The 21,755-nt window shown below is 49.0% G+C and overlaps 2 protein-coding genes across 2 annotated transcripts in view; one reads left to right on the top strand and one right to left on the bottom strand.

Moving 5' to 3' along the window:
* Positions 1 to 18,512, bottom strand: part of LOC140390520 (zinc-binding protein A33-like) — a 33,967-nt gene extending 15,455 nt beyond the window's left edge. Inside the window, exon 1 of the mRNA XM_072475690.1 lies at positions 17,974 to 18,512. Within this exon, the coding sequence (XP_072331791.1) occupies positions 17,974 to 18,348 (375 nt within the window). The 5' untranslated portion in view covers positions 18,349 to 18,512. The remainder of the gene's footprint in view (positions 1 to 17,973) is intronic.
* LOC140390517 (uncharacterized) lies at positions 572 to 4,417 on the top strand. The gene is made up of 2 exons (XM_072475687.1): positions 572 to 3,995; positions 4,036 to 4,417. Exon 1 carries the CDS (start codon positions 1,291 to 1,293, stop codon positions 2,647 to 2,649), a length of 1,359 nt encoding a protein of 452 aa, XP_072331788.1. The 5' UTR covers positions 572 to 1,290; the 3' UTR covers positions 2,650 to 3,995; positions 4,036 to 4,417.
* Positions 18,513 to 21,755: the final 3,243 nt, after the last annotated feature.

Genomic DNA, 21,755 nt, shown 5'->3' with positions numbered 1-21,755 from the left:
AGACAGAAAATTACTCCCCACTACATCCAAGGGGGGTGCTGGAATACCAGATGTTTCTGTTGAAGATATGTTGGGGGATTGTAGATCTTTCACTCGTAGACATTTTAACCTATGTGAAACCTCAAAAAAAATTGAATCAATGTATGATATCCCCAGAGGACAGTGGTCCTTCAATAATATCAAGAGAGCATGGGGAAAATGCACACGATTACACGGTGCAGAACGTGTAAAATGGTCCCTGGTAATTACGGGACAGATACACAGTCAGCAAGAGATCATTGTTAAAAATAAAAGTGATCATCAGCTTCAGTCCACTAAAGACCAACTAAGTGCAGTTCTTGAAGATTTGCAAGATGCAAAATCCAAACTTGAGCATTATGATGAAATTAGAACAGATTTGCAAAATAAAACCTCTGAACTCCAGCAGTTAAATGTTCAAATCGCAGAATTTCAAAATCAAGTTTTTAAAGTGGAGTCAGAATTCCAAAATCAAGTTTTTAAAATGGAGTCAAAATACCAACAGCTGCAATTAAATACTGAACGAAGTGATGATGAGTATAGGTCTACTAAAAGGCAATTAATTACATTGAAGAATTGCAAGATGCAAAATCCAAACTTGAAACAGATTTGCAAGATGCAAAATCCAAACTTGAGCATTCTGATGAAATTAAAACAGAATTGCAAGATGCAAAATCCAAACTTGAAACAGATTTGCAAGATGCAAAATCCAAACTTGAGCATTCTGATGAAATTAAAACAGAATTGCAAGATGCAAAATCCAAACTTGAGCATTATGATGAAATTAAAACAGATTTGCAAGTTGCAAAATCCAAACTTGAGCATTATGATGAAATTAAAACAGAATTGCAAGATGCAAAATCCAAACTTGAAACAGAATTGCAAGTTGCAAAATCCAAACTTGAGCATTATGATGAAATTAAAACAGATTTGCAAGATGCAAAATCCAAACTTGAAACAGATTTGCAAGTTGCAAAATCCAAACTTGAGCATTATGATGAAATTAAAACAGATTTACGAGTTGCAAAATCCAAACTTGAGCATCATGATGAAATTAAAACAGATTTGCAAAACAAAACCTCTGAACTCCAGCAGTTATCTTTTCAAATAACAGAATTCCAAAATCAAGTCTTTGAAGTGGAGTCAAAATACCGACAATTGCAATTAAAAACTGAGCGAATTGAACTTGAAAATTGCAAGTTAGTGAAAGAAAGATGTGTTTTAGAAAGAAATATAACCAGCGTGACTGAACATTGTAATTCTTTGACAAACATGCTTTCTGTACAAAAGATTGAACAAACTCAGAAAGCAGTCCAAGCCACCCACCTAGTGGCACAATCGGCAATTGCACAGCCGAGATCAATTGTTAAAAATAAATCATTTTCTCTGTCGGATGAATCAGACGAAGATAGTGTTCCTACAATACAAAATACTAAAGCAATTCGACTAGCCCCTTTAAAACGCAAACGGGTTAGAGTTGGAAGCAAAAAAATAGAAGAAGATGGTGAAACTATCACTAGAAACATATTTGACCACCAATGGGTTCATGAACAAATTGATCCTTCTAAAATTGACGAATGGTCCAAGGGTCTTCCACACCCTAAAAAGGGTGGTAAGACCACATGGGATGGAATTCACAGATTACAAGCCATTTACAGTCTCCACCCATTTGATGGAGTACAAATTCTGACTATCATGCTAGGTACTCGTATAAGTTCAACCCTTAAAAATGAAGTAGAAGTTGCCCTTGGAGACGATTTGCAAAATTTAGAAGCTGGTTGGCTAACAATCAAGAATTGGCTATTACAATTTCGCCCCCCGAGGACCAATTGGTCTAAGATCACAGCTTGCTTTCAAAAAAAGAATGAAGATATTCAGGATTTTGAGGAAAGATTTTTACGTACTTGGATGGAATATTCAGGGATGACACTCGACAAGGAAAATGACACATGGGATGCAAGCACTTTAAGTCCATTAAAAACGGCTTTTATAGCCGGTGTTAAACCTGGAGTTTCTGCTGCCTTGAATTTGGTTTTACCAGCTTGGGCCACAGCTGGCACATACCGAGACATAGTTGACCGATGCATTCAGATAGATCGTGGTTTGCACAATCAGGCAACTTTTAACACTGCAGCTGCTCAAATGCAGCCTATTGCTCAAATCCAGCCCATGTTACCTGCTGCTCCAGCGGCGGCTGTTGCAGCACCTGCAGGAATATCAGCAGTAACTACAATTTCACCACCAGCACAAGGGCAAACATGTACCCTTGCTCCATTAAAATCACGTAAGAAAATACCACAATGTCTTTCCTGTGGTAGAGTAGGACACTGGATGGCAAAATGCTATCAAAAACAACGGATGGATTCAAGAGATGATAATGAAGTAGACAATGTTCACTACAATACATTTCCACCTCGTGGTCAACCATGTAACACGTACCAACAAGACACACCCAGTATGGCTTCTGGTCAGCAACACTGGCTGAGCAACTACAACCATGGTTTGCTTTTACAGTTAATCAACAACAGTATCATAATAGCCCAACTGTTTACCACATGGCTTTACAGAATCATCTCAGGCAACTGCCTGTTCGGCCTTCCACCATTATCCAATATGAAGATGATGTTCTGATAACCTCTATCAATAAAGATGATCATGACAAAGATTTACAGATGGTCTTGAACCACCTCAGTACTAACAGTCACAAAGCTAGCTTTCACAAAGCACAAACTGCCCAGAAAGATGTTTACTTGGGACAGAAAATTTCCAAAGGAAAAAGGGGAACTTACTCAGAACACAACGGCTGCCATCAAAGCAGCTAAAGAAACCTCAATGTATCGCTAAAAAGTTGCCAAGAACTGTCAACTTAAGAAAACTGTCATTATTCTGAACGTTGCTTTATTAATTTAAAGAAATTAACATATCTTGTTAGCTGTGTTTCCTTTAACAGAATCGACAAATTCATCTACAGAAAATCAAGATACAGCACAAGATTGGTTCAGTTATATATTTAATAAGTTATTGTATTTGATATTTTAAAATAAATGTTTAAAATTAGCCTGGAAATTAAAACTTCAAACAATGTGGAAGCTGGTTTAAAAAAAACCCCAACAATCTTTGATTAAAAGCCAAAAGAACAGGTTGTTCAAAGAAATTTGATAACGGGAATTTGGCAGCAATCCAACTTTTACTCCCAGTCCATTTGAGTGACAAAAAAAAGTTTAAAGATGCGAATGGCATCATTCCAAGCTATACGCCTCTTTTTGTGCCTGTAAGAAAATTAACCCTTTCAACAAGCTTTTGTGTATTATCCAGAAGATGTCAAAGACTTGACATCAATTTTGATAATCATTTTACCATTTATTACTAGATCATACGTTCAACTTTCATTGTATAATAATTTTAATAATTATTTTGAAATGCCTGTTGCAATGTTAATTCCATTTTATTGTTTAAAACTGCAATGATTCTTTGCGCTTTTACCTATCCTATCGCATTAATGATGCATTTTAATCTTTTCTGATATATCTCAATTTTTCGATTTATCAAAGGGCCGACTGTAGAAGCCAAGTATTTCAAATACAACTAGTATAGGTAAAAGATAGCTGTTTAAGCATAAATGTTGAGCCCCAGTTTTAAATACCCATTTATACAGCATAATTCACTTTTACTGAAGTCCGTTGTTCTGGCAAATGCATATTTTCAAGATAATGACACTGTCTTGTGCTAATTGTCAAGGTCAAGGGATTGAATACATAGCACCATTGTTCACAATGCAGATAACAGCTGGGTCAGAAAAGCTGATGTTGCACATTGAAGATGGACGGCTTGCCATCAAATCAAATGTGTTTGAGTCTAACCCAAACCAATTAGGATTATATTGGGGTGTAATTAGATGACTTAAGACAGATATGAAAGTGTATAACTAAAAAGTTTCTCCCGGCCATTTTAGGTTAGGTTAGGTTAGGTTAGGTTAGGTTAGGTTAGGTTAGGTTAGGTTAGGTTAGGTTAGGTTAGGTTGGGGTTTTTGTTGTCTTTGTGAGTATTGTCTTTGTAGCTTAAGTTTTGTCTTTCTGTTAGTTTAGTCAGTTTTTGCCTTTGATTCTAGTCTCCATTTTAGTTTATGTCTTTTGGGGGTTGTCAGTTTAACAGTCTGTGTCAGTGATGTTAGTCCACTTTTGACTTTGAGTTTGAGTTTAGCTGAAGATTAGCTTTCTCTCTCTTTTCATGTTTCATTGCCAGACTTTGACCTTTTAAAAGTTACTTTCGAGCTGTCTGCCTAAGCAAAGAAAGATAATGTCTGTAATTCTCTGAAAGCTTCGAATTGTCTACGAATTGCCTTTTAAATGACTTTCAAATTGTAATCCAGCGACTACAAATAAAACAATTCTTTTTGGCACCTGAGGAGTTTATACTGCAAATTTCTGCTGAGTTCCAGTATTCGCAAAGTGCTACTGATAACCGAATAGCAGAGATGATATAAATTCCTTCAACTATACACAGTCGAATAATACAAGGAATCAAACAACTTAACACAGTCTACAAATAGTACAAATCTTACAACTTGTCGTATTGCGCCAGGACTTGATTCATCAACTAAGCTTCCCCCAAACCTGGCGTAGTTCGACAGGTTAAGATTCCTATAAATTAAAGATTCCTATGACACTGACATCTCCCCACTCACAGTGAGTCCCATTCCCCCATCACCCCTGTGCCCACTGACACTGACATCTCCTCACTCACAGTGAGTCCCATTCCCCCATCACCCCTGTGCCCACTGACACTGACATCTCCCCACTCACAGTGAGTCCCATTCCCCCATCACCCCTGTGCCCACTGACACTGACATCTCCTCACTCACAGTGAGTCCCATTCCCCCATCACCCCTGTGCCCACTGACTGACACTGACATCTCCTCACTCACAGTGAGTCCCATTCCCCCATCACCCCTGTGCCCACTGACACTGACATCTCCTCACTCAGTGAGTCCCATTCCCCCATCACCCCTGTGCCCACTGACACTGACATCTCCTCACTCACAGTGAGTCCCATTCCCCCATCACCCCTGTGCCCACTGACACTGACATCTCCTCACTCACAGTGAGTCCCATTCCCCCATCACCCCTGTGCCTACTGCCTGACACTGACATCTCCTCACCCTCAGTGATCTGGGCTCTCTGTTCATAGATCTTTGAAAGTTGCCACTCAAGTGGATGGAGCTGTGAAGAAGGCCTATGGTGTGCCAGCGTTCATTAGCAGAGGGATTGAATTTAAGAGCCCTGAGGTGATGATGCAGCTGTCCAAAACCTTGGTAAGGCCACATTTGGAGTTCTGGTCGCCTCATTTTAGGAAGGATGTGGAAGCTTTGGAAAAGGTGCAAAGGAGATTTACCAGGATGTTGCCTGGAATGGAGAGTAGGTCTTACGAGGAAAGGTTGAGGGTGCTTGGCCTTTTCTCATTAGAACGGAGAAGGATGAGGGGAGACTTGTTAGACGTTTATAAGATGATCAGGGGAATAGATAGAGTAGACAGTCAGAGACTTTTTCCCTGGGTAGAACAAACCATTACAAGGGGACATAAATTTAAGGTGAATGGTGGAAGATACAGGGGGGATGTCAGAGGCAGGTTCTTTACCCAGAGAGTAGAGGGGGCATGGAATGCACTGCCTGTGGAAGTAGTTGAGTCGGAAACATGCGGGACCTTCAAGCGGCTATTGGATAGGTACATGGATTACGGTAGAATGATGGGGTGTAGATTAATTTGTTCTTAATCCAGGACAAAAGTTCGGCACAACATCGTGGGCCGAAGGGCCTGTTCTGTGCTGTATTTTCTATGTTCTTTGTGCACCTGCTGTATTTCTGGATTGATGTTTTTCATCATGGATAAGGCGCTGCTGGGGCAGCACGGTGCCGAGGTCCCAGGTTCGATCCCGGCCCCGGGTCACTGTCCGTGTGGAGTTTGCACATTCTCCCCGTGTTTGCGTGGGTTGCGCCCCCACAACCCAAAGATGTGCAGGCTAGGTGGATTGGCCACACTAAATTCCCCCTTAATTGGAAAAAATGAATTGGGTACAGTAAATTTATTTTTTTAATTTAAAAAATGAATAAGGTGCTGCTGGTGGGGGTGTCCGACTCGGGTATTCGGCGATCGTGGTCTCTGACCACGCAACTCACTGGGTGGATTTCTGGATCGATGTTTTTCCTCATGTCCAAGGTGCTGCTGGCGGGAGTGTCCGACTCGGGTATTTGGCGATCGTGGTCTCTCACCACATGCCGCACTGGGTGGATTTGCGGGTGGTTCAGGGGAGGCCCAATGGCTGTAGTGTCAGATGGACTTGGGCTGTTGGTGGAAGAGGGGTGTGTGAGCTGGTGAGGGCCCCATTCGGGGCTATATGGAGGTGAATGATATGGGGGAGGTCACAGCCGCCACATTGTGGGAGGCACTCAAGGCTGTAGTTAGGGGGGAGTTTATTTTGATTCGGGTGCACAGGGAGAGGATGGAGCGGGAAGAGAGGGATAGGGTGGTCGAGGAGATCTTGAGGGTGGATATGAGGTACTCGGTGGTGCCTGAGGAAGGGTTGTTGAAGGAGAGGCTGAGGCTCCAGATGGAGTTTGGGTTAGTGTCGATTGGGAAGGTGGTAGAGCAGTTGCGGAGGGCCAGGGGGGCAGTTTATGAATACGGGGGAAGACAAGCAGGATGCTGGCCCATCAGTTGAGAAAACTGGAGGCGGCGAGGGAGAATTGTTGAGTGAGGGATGAGGGGGGTAAGATGGTGATGGATCTGAAGGGGGTGAATGGGGTATTTGAGGCCTTCTATTGGAGGCTTTATGAGTCAGAGCCCCCGAGGGGGGAAGAGGTGATGAGGCGGTTCCTGGATGGGTTGTAGTTTCAAACGTGGAGGAGGGTCGGGTGCAGGGCCAGGAGGCCCCGATTGGGTTGCGCGAGGTGATGGATAGCATGGGGACGATGCAGTCCTGGGTCCGGATGGGTTCCCAGTGGAGTTTTATCAGAGGTTTGGGGTGGAGCTATGGCCACTGCTGGTGAGGGCTTATAATAATCTGAGGGAGAGGGGGACCTCCCCCTACTTTGTCACAGGCTTCTCGCTCCCTGATTCTTCAAAAGGCTAAGGACCCGGAGCAGTGTGGGTCATACCGCCCGATATTGCTGAATGTCGATGCCAAGCTATTGGCGAAGATGCTGGTATCGCGGAATGAGGACTGCGTGCTGGGGTTGATTGGGGAGGATAAGACGGATTTTGTGAAAGTTGTCGGCGAATGTCTGGAGGTTATTGAACGTGATTATGATGCAGGAGGCTGAGGCAGTGGTGGCGATGGACGTGGAGAAGGTATGTGATCAGGTGCAGTGGACGTTTTTGTTTGAGGTGTTGGGGAGGTTTGGGTTCGGGCAGGAGTTTGTAGATTGGGTCCGGTTGCTGTATAAGGCACCGGCGGCGAGTGTGCGGATGAACCGAGCGAGTTCGGGGTATTTTGGGTTACACCGTGCGACGAGACAGGGGTGTGCGCTCTCCCCGCTGCTTTTCGTCTTGGCAATAGAGTAACTGGCAATGGTGCTTAGCCATTGAGGGATTGGAGAAGGATTGAGCAGGGGCGGGGGGGGTTGTCGAGCAGAGGGTTTTGTTGTACGCAAATGATCTGTTATATATTTTGGATGCATTGGGCTGTATTGGGGGTATCATGGGGATTTGGGGGAATTTGGACGGTTTTCGGTATATATTGAATATGATAAAGACTGAGGTGTTCCCGATCAATACCAGAGAGCAGGAAACGAGGTTGGGGAGCTGCCGTTCGGTGGGGACGAGCTTTAGATACCTCAGTATCCAGGTGGTCCGAGCTGGCCTCAGCTGCATAGACTGAATTTGGCTCGATTGGTGGAGGGGATGAAGGCGGATTTTAGGAGGTGGGATGTTTTGCCATTGTCGTTGGCAGGACGGGTGCAGATAGTTAAAATGACCCTGCTGCCTAGGTGTGTGCTCGTTTTCCATAAACTACCCATCTTTGTCCCTAAGTCGTTTTTCAGGAAAGGTAATGGATTGATCTCAGAGTTTGTTTGGGTGGGGAAGGCCCCGCGGGTACAGCGGGATTTTCTGGATCGGGTGAGGGGGAGAGGTGACTGCCGTTGCCCAATTTAATTAATTATTATTGGGCTGCGAACATTGGGATGGTGAGGAAATGGGCTGTGGAGGAGAGGTCGGTTAGGGGACGGGTGGAGACGGCATCGTGTAGGGCGATGTGTTTGAGGGATTTGTTGTTGGTGCCTCTGACGTTCTTGCCGGCCAGGTATTCCGTTAGTCCAGTGGTGGTGTCGGCTCTGAGGGTGTGGGGGCGATGAAGGCAGCACTCGGGGTTGGAGGGCATGTCATTGTGGGCGCCTATTTGTGATAACCATAGGTTTGTGCCAGTGAGACTGGATGTGAGGTTCCAGGGTGTGGTGGCAGGCGAGGATTGAATATGTCGGGGACCTGTTTATTCGGGGAAAATTTGTGGGGCTGGAGGAGTTGGAGGAATTGTTTGAGTTGCCTAAGAGTAAAGACTTCGGTTCCTGCAGGTTTGGGATTTTGTGAGGAGAGAGGTGCCGTCTTTCCCGGGGTTGCTGCCTCCGGTGCTGCAAGATAAACTCCTGTCGGGGGCCGAAATAGGGGAAGGGAAGGTTTCGGGTATTTACAAGGAACTGATGGAGTGGGAGGCTGCCCGGGTGGAGGATGGTAAATGCAAGTGAGAGGAGGAGTTGGGAGAGGAGCTGGGGGCTGGGACATGGGCTGAGTTTTGCGGAGGGTGAATGCGACCTCGTTGTCTGCAAAGTTAAGCCTCACCCAGTTTAAAGTGGTGCACAGGGCCCACATGGTGGTGGCGAGGATGAGCAGGTTTTCAGAGGAGGTGGAGGATAGGTGTGGGCGGTGGGTGCAAGGGGGGGGCGTGGGCCGCGAACCATGTCCACATATTCTGGGTATGTCCAAGATTGAGGGGGCTCTGACAGGGGTTCTCGAATGTGATGCTGAGGTTCTGGGGGTGAGGGTGGCCCCGAGTCCGGAGGTGGCAATATTTGGGCTGTCAGGAGATCCGGGAGTGCAGGGGGATGAAGAGAGGCCGGTGTATTGGTCTTTGCCTCCCTGATAGCCCGGAGATGGATTTTGTTCTGTTGGAGGGACCCGGAGCCACCAAAGGCAGGCGTGTGGGTGAGCGACCTTTCAGAATTCCTGCGGCTGGAGAAAGTCAGGTTCAATCTGCGGGGGTCGGGAGATGGAAACAGTTCATCGATTTTTTCAAGGAGGATTGAGTGGTCAGCGATGCTGGGGAGGACTTTCGGGGGAGGGGTAAGGGGGGTTAAAAGGGGGGAAGGCGGGACATGGTGGGGGGTCGGTGTCGGAGTGGCTGGAGAGTTGGGATTGTTGACTGGGTTGTGATGGTCGTTTGTTGCTCTTTGGTTGTCCTTTTGATATTTTGTATGTTTATACTTTGTTGGAAAGCCTTGAATAAAAATATTTGAAAAAAAACCAAACAGCATTCACCGCACTCGAACAGTCCCTTACCCAAGGCCTCAAACGGATTGGCAGAGAGAGCAGTTCAGATGTTCAAGTCAGCAATGAAGAAACAATCCCACAGACCAGGACGCCTCAAGTTGTCCAACTTCCTTCTCTTGTTTAACACCACCCCCGATGCCAGTCCTGGAGTCACACCGGCGGAGCTACTGATAGGTCGTCACCTCCAGACTTGATTAGATTTTGTTTTGCCCAATTTGTCAGGGAGGGTGGATGCTGGGCCGGCCTCCCGAAACAAGCAGAACCGTTATATAAAAGGAGACGGGTTATTTAAAGTTGGCGGCCTGGTCTTCGTAAGAAACTTTGCTTCAGGTTCACTGTGGTTACCCAGCGGGATTGTGGTAAAGTCTGACAGGACAGACGGGTGTGGAAGCAGATAGACCATGTCGCGAGAGAGAGGCCACAACCCCAGTGGCTGAGCAGGTGGAACCAGCAGCATCGCCAGTGACCCCACAGTGGAACCAGAACCGAGGGAACTGGGGAGTTCCATAAAGGCCCCGCCAAATACCCCTGGAGGTGCTGGAGCGGGGGGGGGGGGGGCGGTGCCTCCGAAGGAATGGTCGAATCCTCGAGGCGACCACCTGCTGTCGACAACAAAACTACCTCATTGGTGGAGGAGCCTGTTGGGGGGCTGAGGCGGTCCATTAGGCCTAAGAAGTACCCTGACAGATTAACCCTAAGAAAGACTGCTGTGGACTCCCTCCTTTTTTGTCTCAGCCTTTTCTTGTACATATTTAACTGTACATGGCCCATGTTGTAATGATGTTGCTGAGGGACCTAAGGGGGAGGGATATGGTAGTACGGCCTCTTTCAGGAACGATCATCACAATCCACGTGACCAGCTCGGGGTCTATCGTGCAAGAGCGGGCGAACCCCGACCAATGTGGGAAAGCGCGAGGACCTGGGAACGGGGGACTGGGCAGTGTGAACCCAGGAGTCGTAGAGTGAAGTCCTATTTCAGAGACCTGTGTGCCTGTGTATAGTTAACCTTCACCTTGTTATCAATAAACCCCTTCTGGTTATACAAGAAGCTTCCGCAGCCCTGATAAATATAAGTTGTTGATTAGCTTCTATTAAAGTGGTGTTCAGACTAAAGTGAAATTCCTTCACTTTCTGCCCCTGGTTTCTGAAGCAGTGACACAAATAACAGTTCATCTAAAGACCGATTAATTAAATAATAAACATTGAGAGACACTCAAACCCAAATCTATGAATGTTCTCTGTTCAGGATTCCGGTATCTGTTTCTGTATTTTGTTTCATAAGAACATAAGAACTAGGAGCAGGAGTAGGCCATCTGGCCCCTCGAGCCTGCTCCACCATTCAATGAGATCATGGCTGATCTTTTGTGGACTCAGCTCCACTTTCCGGCCCGAACACCATAACCCTTAATCCCTTTTTTTCAAAAAACTATCTATCTTTATCTTAAAAATATTTAATGAAGGAGCCTCTACTGCTTCATTGGGCAAGGAATTCCATAGATTCACAACCCTTTGGGTGAAGAAGTTCCTCCTAAACTCAGTCCTAAATCTATTTCCCCTTATTTTGAGGCGATGCCCCCCAGTTCTGCTTTCACCCGCCAGTGGAAACAACCTGCCCGCATCTATCCTATCTATTCCCTTCATAATTTTATATGTTTCTATAAGATCCCCCCTCATCCTTCTAAATTCCAACGAGTAGAGTCCCAGTCTACTCAACATCTCCTCGTAATCCAACCCCTTCAGGTCTGGCATTAACCTATTTATCTTATGCAGCAACCTTTTGTGTGGCACCTTGTCAAAGGCTTTCTGGAAATCCAGATATACCACATCCATTGGCTCCCCATTATCTACCGCACTCGTAATGTCCTCAAAAAATTCCACTAAATTAGTTAGGCACGACCTGCCCTTTATGAACCCATGCTGCGTCTGCCCAATGGGACAATTTCCATCCAGATGCCTCGCTATTTCTTCCTTGATGATAGATTCCAGCATTTTCCCAACTACCGAAGTCACACAGGAGGGTTTAAACTAGTATGGCAGGGGGGTGGGCACGGGAGCAATAGGTCAGAAGGTGAGAGCATTGAGGGAGAACTAGGGAATAGGGACAGTGTGGCTCTGAGGCAGAGCAGACAGGGAGAAGTTGCTGAACACAGCGGGTCTGGTGGACTGAAGTGCATATGTTTTAATGCAAGAAGTATTACGGGTAAGGCAGATGAACTTAGAGCTTGGATTAGTACTTGGAACTATGATGTTGTTGCCATTACAGAGACCTGGTTGAGGGAAGGGCAGGATTGGCAGCTAAACGTTCCAGGATTTAGATGTTTGAGGCGGGATAGAGGGGGATGTAAAAGGGGAGGCGGAGTTGCGCTACTGGTTCAGGAGAATATCACAGCTGTACTGCGAGAGGACACCTCAGAGGGCAGTGAGGCTATATGGGTAGAGATCAGGAATAAGAAGGGTGCAGTCACAATGTTGGGGGTATACTACAGGCCACCCAACAGCCAGCGGGAGATAGAGGAGCAGATAGGTAGACAGATTTTGGAAAAGAGTAAAAACAACAGGGTTGTGGTGATGGGAGACTTCAACTTCCCCAATATTGACTGGGACTCACTTAGTGCCAGGGGCTTAGACGGGGCAGAGTTTGTAAGGAGCATCCAGGAGGGCTTCTTAAAACAATATGTAGACAGTCCAACTAGGGAAGGGGCGGTACTGGACCTGGTATTGGGGAATGAGCCCGGCCAGGTGGTAGATGTTTCAGTAGGGGAGCATTTCGGTAACAGTGACCACAATTCAGTAAGTTTTAAAGTACTGGTGGACAAGGATAAGAGTGGTCCTAGGATGAATGTGCTAAATTGGTGGGAAGGCTAATTCTAACAATATTAGGCGGGAAATGAGGAACACAGATTGGGGGCGGATGTTTGAGGGCAAATCAACATCTGACATGTGGGAGGCTTTCAAGTGGCAGTTGAAAGGAATGCAGGACCGGCATGTTCCTGTGAGGAAGAAGGATAAATACGGCAATTTTCGGGAACCTTGGATGACGAGTGATATTGTAGGCCTCGTCAAAAAGAAAAAGGAGGCATTTGTCAGGGCTAAAAGGCTGGGAACAGACGAAGCCTGCGTGGAATATAAGGAAAGTGGGAAGGAACTTAAGCAAGGAGTCAGGAGGGCTAGAAGGGGTCACGAAAAGTCATTGGCAAATAGGGTTAAGGAAAATCCCAAGGCTTTTTACACGTACATAAAAAGCAAAAGGGTAGCCAGGGAAAGGGTTGGCCCACTGAAGGATAGGCAAGGGAATCTATGTGTGGAGCCAGAGGAAATGGGCAAGGTACTAAATGAATACTTTGCATCAGTATTCACCAAAGAGAAGGAATTGGTAGATGTTGAGTCTGGAGAAGGGGGTGTAGATAGCCTGGGTCACATTGTGATCCAAAAAGACGAGGTGTTGGGTGTCTTAAAAAATATTAAGGTAGATAAGTCCCCAGGGCCTGATGGGATCTACCCCAGAATTCTGAAGGAGGCTGGAGAGGAAATTGCTGGGGCCTTGACAGAAATCTTTGGATCCTCGCTGTCTTCAGGGGATGTCCCGGAGGACTGGAGAATAGCCAATGTTGTTCCTCTGTTTAAGAAGGGTAGCAAGGATAATCCCGGGAACTACAGGCCGGTGAGCCTTACTTCAGTGGTAGGGAATTTACTGGAGAGAATTCTTCGAGACAGGATCTACTCCCATTTGGAAGCAAATGGACGTATTAGTGAGAGGCAGCACGGTTTTGTGAAGGGGAGGTCGTGTCTCACTAACTTGATAGAGTTTTTCGAGGAGGTCACTAAGATGATTGATGCAGGTAGGGCAGTAGATGTTGTCTATATGGACTTCAGTAAGGCCTTTGACAAGGTCCCTCGTGGTAGACTAGTACAAAAGGTGAAGTCACACGGGATCAGGGGTGAGCTGGCAAGGTGGATACAGAACTGGCTAGGCCATAGAAGGCAGAGAGTAGCAATGGAAGGATGCTTTTCTCATTGGAGGGCTGTGACCAGTGGTGTTCCACAGGGATCAGTGCTGGGACCTTTGCTCTTTGTAGTATATATAAATGACTTGGAGGAAAATGTAACTGGTCTGATTAGTAAGTTTGCAGACGACACAAAGGTTGGTGGAATTGCGGATAGCGATGAGGACTGTCGGAGGATACAGCAGGATTTAGATTGTTTGGAGACTTGGGCGGAGAGATGGCAGATGGAGTTTAATCCGGACAAATGTGAGGTAATGCATTTTGGAAGGTCTAATGAAGGTAGGGAATATACAGTGAATGGTAGAACCCTCAAGAGTATTGAAAGTCAAAGAGATCTAGGAGTACAGGTCCACAGGTCACTGAAAGGGGCTACACAGGTGGAGAAGGTAGTCAAGAAGGCATACGGCATGCTTGCCTTCATTGGCCGGGGCATTGAGTATAAGAATTGGCAAGTCATGTTGCAGCTGTATAGAACCTTAGTTAGGCCACACTTGGAGTATAGTGTTCAATTCTGGTCGCCACACTACCAGAAGGATGTGGAGGCTTTAGAGAGGGTGCAGAAGAGATTTACCAGAATGTTGCCTGGTATGGAGGGCATTAGCTATGAGGAGCGGTTGAATAAACTCGGTTTGTTCTCACTGGAACGAAGGAGGTTGAGGGGAGACCTGATAGAGGTATACAAAATTATGAGGGGCATAGACAGAGTGGATAGTCTGAGGCTTTTCCCCAGGGTAGAGGGGTCAATTACTAGGTGGCATAGGTTTAAGGTGAGAGGGGAAAGGTTTAGAGTAGATGTACGAGGCAAGTTTTTTACGCAGAGGGTAGTGGGTGCCTGGAACTCGCTACCGGAGGAGGTGGTGGAAGCAGGGACGGTAGTGACATTTAAGGGGCATCTTGACAAATACATGAATAGGATGGGAATAGAAGGATACGGACCCAGGAAGTGTAGAAGATTGTAGTTTAGTCGGGCAGCATGGTCGGCACGGGCTTGGAGGGCCGAAGGGCCTGTTCCTGTGCTGTACATTTCTTTGTTCTTTGTTCTTTGAAGTTAAGTTCACTGGCCTATAGTTACCCGCTTTCTGCCTACCTCCTTTTTTAAACAGTGGTTTCACGTTTGCTAATTTCCTATCCGCCAGGACCACCCCAGAGTCTAGTGAATTTTGGTAAATTATCACTAGTGCATTTGCAATTTCCCTAGCCATCTCTTTTAGCACTCTGGGATGCATTCCATCAGGGCCAGGAGACTTGTCTACCTTTAGCCCCATTAGCTTGCCCATCACTACCTCCTTGGTGATAACAATCATCTCAAGGTCCTTACCTGTCATAGCCTCATTCCCATCAGTCACTGGCATGTTATTTGTGTCTTCCATTGTGAAGACCAACCCAAAAAACCTGTTCAGTTCCTCAGCCATTTCCTCAACTCCCATTATTAAATCTCCCTTCTCATCTTCTAAAGGACCAATATTTACCTCAGCCACTCTTTTTTGTTTTATATATTTGTAGAAACTTTTACTATCTGTTTTTATATTCTGAGCAAGTTTACTCTCAATCTATCTTACTCTTCTTTATAGCTTTTTTAGTAGCTTTCTGTTGCCCCATAAAGATTTCCCAGTCCTCTAGTCTCCCACTAATCTTTGCTACTTCGTGTGCTTTTTCCTTCAATTTGATACTCTCCCTTATTTCCTTAGATATCCACGGTTGATTTTCCCTCTTTCTACCGTCCTTCCTTTTTGTTGGTATAAACCTTTGCAGAGCACTGTGAAAAATCGCTTGGAAGGTTCTCCACTGTTCCTCAACTGTTTCACCATGAAGTCTTTGCTCCCAGTCTACCTTAGCTAGTTCTTCTCTCATCCCATTGTAATCTCCTTTGTTTAAGCACAAAACACCAGTGCTTAATTTTACCTTCTCACCCTCCATCTGTATTTTAAATTCCACCATATTGTGATCGCTCCTTCCGAGAGGATCCCTAACTATGAGATCATGAATCAATCCTGTCTCATTACACAGGACCAGATCTAGGACCGCTTGTTCCCTCATAGGTTCCATTACATACTGTTCTAGGAAACTATCGCAGATACATTCTATAAACTCCTCCTCAAGGCTGCCTTGACCGACCTGGTTAAACCAATCGACATGAAGATTAAAATCCCCCGTGATAACTGCTGTACCATTTCTACATGCATCAGTTATTTCTTTGTTTATTGCCTGCCCCACCATAATGTTACTATTTGGTGGCCTATAGACTATTCCTATCAGTGACGTTTTCGCCTTCCTATTCCTGATTTCCACCCAAATGGATTCAACCTTATCCTCCATAGCACCGATGTCATCCATTACTGTTGCCCGGATATCATCCTTAAATAACAGAGCTACACCACCCCACTTACCATCCACTCTTTCCTTCCGAATAGTTTGATACCCTTGGATATTTAATTCCCAGTCGTGACCATCCTTTAACCATGTTTCAGTAATGGCCACTAAATCATAGTCATTCACGATGATTTGCGCCATTAACTCATTTACCTTATTCCGTATACTACGAGCATTCAGGTAAAGTACACTTATGTTGGCTTTTTTACTTATGTTCTGAATCTTAACACCTCGATCAGTAACCTCTCCTAAGTTATATTTCCTCTTAACCTTTCTCCTAATTTTCCTTGTCGTTGAACCCATATCTTCATGGAACAACCTGCCGCGTCGCTTACCATTAAAGTTTTCACTTCCCATTTTATTCCTTTTAGTATTCCTGGTCCTATTCACTGAGCTCCCCTCAGTCACTGTACCTTGTACTGTCGCCCTTTTTGATTTTTGACTATGGCTTCTCTGCCTTACACTTTCCCCCTTACTGCCTTTTGTTTCTGTCCCTGTTTTACTACCTTTCAACTTCCTGCATCGGTTCCCATCCCCCTGCCACATTAGTTTAAACTCTCCCCAACAGCTCCAGCAAACCCCCCCCCAGGACATCGGTTCCAGTCCTGCCCAGGTGCAGACCGTCCGGTTTGTACTTGTCCCACCTCCCCCAGAATCGGTTCCAAAGCCCCAGGAATTTGAATCCCTCCCTCTTGCACCATCTCTTGAACCACGCATTCATCCTATCTATCCTGACATTCCTACTCTGACTAGCTCGTGGCACTGGTAGCAATCCTGAGATTATTACCTTTGAGGTCCTACTTTTTAGTGTAACTCCTAACTCCCTGAATTCAGCTTTTAGGACCTCGTCCCATTTTTTACCTATATCGTTGGTGCCAATGTGCACCACGACAGCTGGCTGTTCACCCCCCCCCCCCAGAATGTCCTGCAGCTGCTCCGAGACATCCTTGACGCTTGCACCAGGGAGGCAACATACCATCCTGGAGTCTCGATTGCGTCCGCAGAACCGCCTGTCTATTCCCCTTACAATTGAGTCCCCTATCACTATAGCCCTGCCATTCTTCCTGCCCAGCTGTGCAGCAGAGCCAGCCACGGTTCCATGAACCTGGCTGCTGCTGCCTTCCCCTGGTGAGCCATCTCCCTCAACAGTATCCAAAGCGGTATATCTGTTTTGCAGGGAGATGACCGCAGAGGACACCTGCACTGCCTTCCTATTCTTGCTCTGTCTTTTGGTCACCCATTTTCTATCTCCCTCAGTACCTTTCACCTGCGGTGTGACCACCTCGCTAAACATGCTATCCACAAATCCTCAGCATCGCGGATTCTCCAAAGTGAGTCCATCCGCAGCTCCAGAGCCGTCAAGCGGTCTAACAGGAGCTGCAACAGGACACACTTCTCGCACGTGAAGGAGCCAGGGACAGTTGACGTGTCCCTGAGCTCCCACATCGCACACGAGGAGCATGACACGGGTCTGAGATCTCCTGCCATGTCTTAAACCTTCGGTTAACTTCAATAATTACAATTTCCCCCCCAAAAAATAATAATAAATAAATAACTAAACAACGAAGAAAAAAATAAATAAATATACCAATGAAAAGAAAAAGAAAACAGAACCACTACTTACCAGTCACTTACCAGGGATGAAAAGCACCTCCTCCCCACCCAGCTTTGAATTCCCACCTAGATTCAAATTCCCAAACTCACTCTTGGTTCTGTCACACTCTGGCTGTCTTCTCTGGCTCACTGGGAGAACTCACTGGGAGTGAGTTTACAAGTTGCTCTTTTTAAATTGTCCTGAATTGACTCCCCTCCCCCACCTGCTTTTAGATCAAGGTAGATTTAAGTGACTGACACTTAACTGCCAACCAGTTATGTGAGTGGGTGGGGCAGCCCTTGTTAACCTACACTGCACAATTCTAGCTTAATTTAAATTAATTTAAACTCCTGAAATTTAAAAGGAGCTGCCTTACTGATTTGATTCAATTCCCACCTAGATTCAAATTCCCAAACTCACTCTTCAAACTTTCAAACAAGATCTCCTCACCTTAAACTCCTCAGCAGCTTCTTCCACTGGCAGCAACTCGTGGTTTTGATGATTTTTTGAATTCTGACAAACCAGACAGATGGGCTGATTGTCAGTTTTACAAAATAATTTCAGCTTCTCCTTGTGACGGCTGCATTCCTGATGAATTTTATCACATTTATCACTTTTTACAAACATTTCCACGATGTTGGAGAGGGTGAGGTTTGGTCTCAGGTCTCTGGATGAATTCTCCTTTCCACAGATGGGACAGGGGGTGGTGTCAGCTTCCTCCCAGTACTGGGTTATACAGGATCGACAGAAACTGTGATCACAGTCGAGTAAGACAGGATCTTTATACAGATCATGGCAAACAGCACAGGAAAGTTCATCTTCCATCTCGAAGGGCTGATCACCTTGTTCTAAGCTCTAAGTAAAATGGTGATCGGAGTTCAGTGAAACCTTTCAGTTTCATTTCTGATTCCAGCAGCAACTTTATAAACCACAGACCAGAAAGGGACGGAACAAATGAGTAATATAAATAGACTGCAGATAAACAGGTTTGTTCATTGATATTGTTCAGAGAATCACCACCCTGACAGGCCTGACTCTGTCTCTGATCCTGTAAAAAGGTAGATGTGATTTTACATGATTCGAATAAAGAACAAACAGAACAGTGCATCTGGGCAGAGTTAATTTTGACTGTTGTCACAGGCAGGAGTGAGTGTTAATTATTGCACAGTCAACAAGACAACAGGGGCGTCATTCTCCGACCCCCCGCCGGGTCGGAGAATGGCCGTTGGCCGCCGTGAATCCCGCCCCCGCCCCCGCTGAAGTCTCCGAAGGGAGAAAAGTCGGCGGGGCGTTAATGGCGCCGCTGCCGCGGAGAATGTCACGGGTCTGCGCAAGGCAGCCGATTTTCGGCCTGCCGAATATTCTCCCTCCCGGATGGGCCGAAGTCCCGTCGATGTGATGACCGTTCACGTCGACGTGAATCAAACCTCCTTTTCATCGGCGTGACCCGGTGCTCCAGGCTCACGCCGACCAGCGAGGAGGTGAGTGACGGCCTGGGGGGTTGGCTCTGGGCAGGAAATGGCGTGACCGCAGACTGATTGCGTGAGGAGAGGTGTGTCTCGGCTTGTGTGTGTGTGTGTGCAGAGGGGGGGGGGGCGGGGGGGGGGGGGGGTCCGTGCTGGGGTGGAGGTTGGGGAGGGGGTCCGTGCCGGGGTGGAGGTTGGGGAGGGGGTCCGTGCTGGGGTGGAGGTTGGGGGTTGGGGGGGGTCCGTGCTGGGGTGGAGGTTGGGGTGGGGGTCTGTGCTGGGGTGGAGGTTGGGGAGGGAGTCCGTGCCGGGGTGGAGGTTGGGGGTTGGGGGGGGTCCGGCCAGGTTGGGGGTTGGGGGGGGTCCGTGCTGGGGTGGAGGTTGGGGAGGGGGTCCGTGCCGGGGTGGAGGTTGGGGAGGGGGTCCGTGCTGGGGTGGAGGTTGGGGGTTGGGGGGGGGGTCCGTGCTGGGGTGGAGGTTGGGGGGGGGGTCCGTGCTGGGGTGGAGGTTGGGGGTTGGGGGGGGTCCGTGCTGGGGTGGAGGTTGGGGGTTGGGGTCCGTGCTGGGGTGGAGGTTGGGGGTTGGGGGGGGTCCGTGCTGGGGTGGAGGTTGGGGAGGGGGTCCGTGCTGGGGTGGAGGTTGGGGAGGGAGTCCGTGCCGGGGTGGAGGTTGGGGGTTGGGGGGGGTCCGTGCCAGGTTGGGGGTTGGGGGGGGTCCGTGCTGGGGTGGAGGTTGGGGAGGGTGTCTGTGCCGGGGTGGAGGTTGGGGAGGGGGTCCGTGCTGGGGTGGAGGTTGGGGGTTGGGGGGGGTCCGTGCTGGGGTGGAGGTTGGGGAGGGGGTCCGTGCTGGGGTGGAGGTTGGGGGTTGGGGGTGGTCCGTGCTGGGGTGGAGGTTGGGGGTTGGTGTCCGTGCTGGGGTGGAGGTTGGGGGTTAGGGGGGGGTCCGTGCTGGGGTGGAGTTTGGGGAGGGGGTCTGTGCCGGGGTGGAGGTTGGGGAGGGGGTCCGTGCTGGGGTGGAGGTTGGGGGTTGGGGGGGTCCGTGCTGGGGTGGAGGTTGGGGTTTGGGGTCCGTGCTGGGGTGGAGGTTGGGGGTTGGGGGGGGTCCGTGCTGGGGTGGAAGTTGGGGAGGGGGTCCGTGCCGGGGTGGAGGTTGGGGAGGGGGTCCGTGCCGGGGTGGAGGTTGGGGGTTGGGGGGGGTCCCTGCTGGGGTGGAGGTTGGGGAGGGGGTCCGTGCTGGGGTGGAGGTTGGGGGTTGGGGGGGGTCCGTGCTGGGGTGGAGGTTGGGGTTTGGGGTCCGTGCTGGGGTGGAGGTTGGGGGTTGGGGGGGGTCCGTGCTGGGGTGGAAGTTGGGGAGGGGGTCCGTGCCGGGGTGGAGGTTGGGGAGGGGGTCCGTGCCGGGGTGGAGGTTGGGGGTTGGGGGGGGTCCCTGCTGGGGTGGAGGTTGGGGAGGGGGTCCGTGCTGGGGTGGAGGTTGGGGGTTGGGGGGGTCCATGCTGGGGTGGAGGTTGGGGAGGGGGTCCGTGCTGGGGTGGAGGTTGGGGGTTGGGGGGGGGTCCGTGCTGGGGTGGAGGTTGGGGGTTGGGGGGGTCCGTGCTGGGGTGGAGGCTGGGGGGGGGTCCGTGCCAGGGTGGAGGTTGGGGAGGGGGTCCGTGCTGGGGTGGAGGTTGGGGGTTGGGGGGGGTCCGTGCTGGAGTGGAGGTTGGGGAGGGGGTCCGTGCTGGGGTGGAGGTTGGGGGTTGGGGGGGTCCGTGCTGGGGTGGAGGTTGGGGGTTGGGGTCCGTGCTGGGGTGGAGGTTGGGGGTTGGAGGGGGTCCATGCTGGGGTGGAGGTTGGGGAGGGGGTCCGTGCCGGGGTGGAGGTTGGGGAGGGGGTCCATGCCGGGGTGGAGATTGGGGGTTGGGGGGGGTCCGTGCTGGGGTGGAGGTTGGTGAGGGGGTCCGTGCCGAGGAGGGTGATGGGAGGGCAAATGAGTTGGTCCACCTGGCCAGGTGCCAGCCTCCAACAGTTGGACCCATGCGGTCCATGCCACCTGGCTGGGGGGAGGAGGGGATATGGGCAATGGTGACATGTCGTCGTTCCCCTCCCCCCCACCAGGCCGTCATGTTTTCAGATCATCCAGCGATGTTGGCCGCCGTGGTGGCAGCCGCTCATGTCTATGTTGCCCTGGATGAGGAGGAGGAGGAGGAGCATGCCAGAGAGGCGGCGCAGGCTGCCGCAGAGGGGCAGGCGGCAGCCGCCCAGGCTGGAGGGACACCTGACCGACAGGACGAGGAGGGGGAGAAGGACGTCGCGGCCCCACGGCAACGGAGGCACCCGAGGGCGCCCCGTGTGTACCGGCCCCGGCAGTCATACCAGGACCTCACGGACCGGGAATGCAGGAGGAGACTCCGGATGAGCCGGGAAACCGTGGCACACATCTGCCACCTGCTGGCACATCTGTCACCGCGTGGCACTGGCGGGGGACACCCTCTCCCCGTGTTCGTCAAGGTTACGGTGGCCCTGAACTTTTATGCAACGGGGTCATTCCAGGCACCGAGTGGGGACCTGTCCGGCATTTCGCAGACATCGGTGCACCGGTGCATCCGGGCAGTGACAGATGCCCTTTATGCCATGGCGCACCGCTACATCCGCTTCCCCGTGGACCGGGCCAGCCAAGATGCCCGGGCCGTGGGCTTCTCTGCCGTGGCCGGGTTCCCCATGGTCCAGGGCACGATCGATGGGATGCACGTCGCCGTGCGGCCACCTGCAGATAACAGGGCCGTGTTCA

This window comes from Scyliorhinus torazame, chromosome 14 (genome assembly GCF_047496885.1).
Source record: "Scyliorhinus torazame isolate Kashiwa2021f chromosome 14, sScyTor2.1, whole genome shotgun sequence".
Taxonomy (NCBI): domain Eukaryota; kingdom Metazoa; phylum Chordata; class Chondrichthyes; order Carcharhiniformes; family Scyliorhinidae; genus Scyliorhinus; species Scyliorhinus torazame.
The sequence above is the reverse complement of the archived record's forward strand: the minus strand, read 5'-3'. Positions and strand labels throughout refer to the sequence as shown.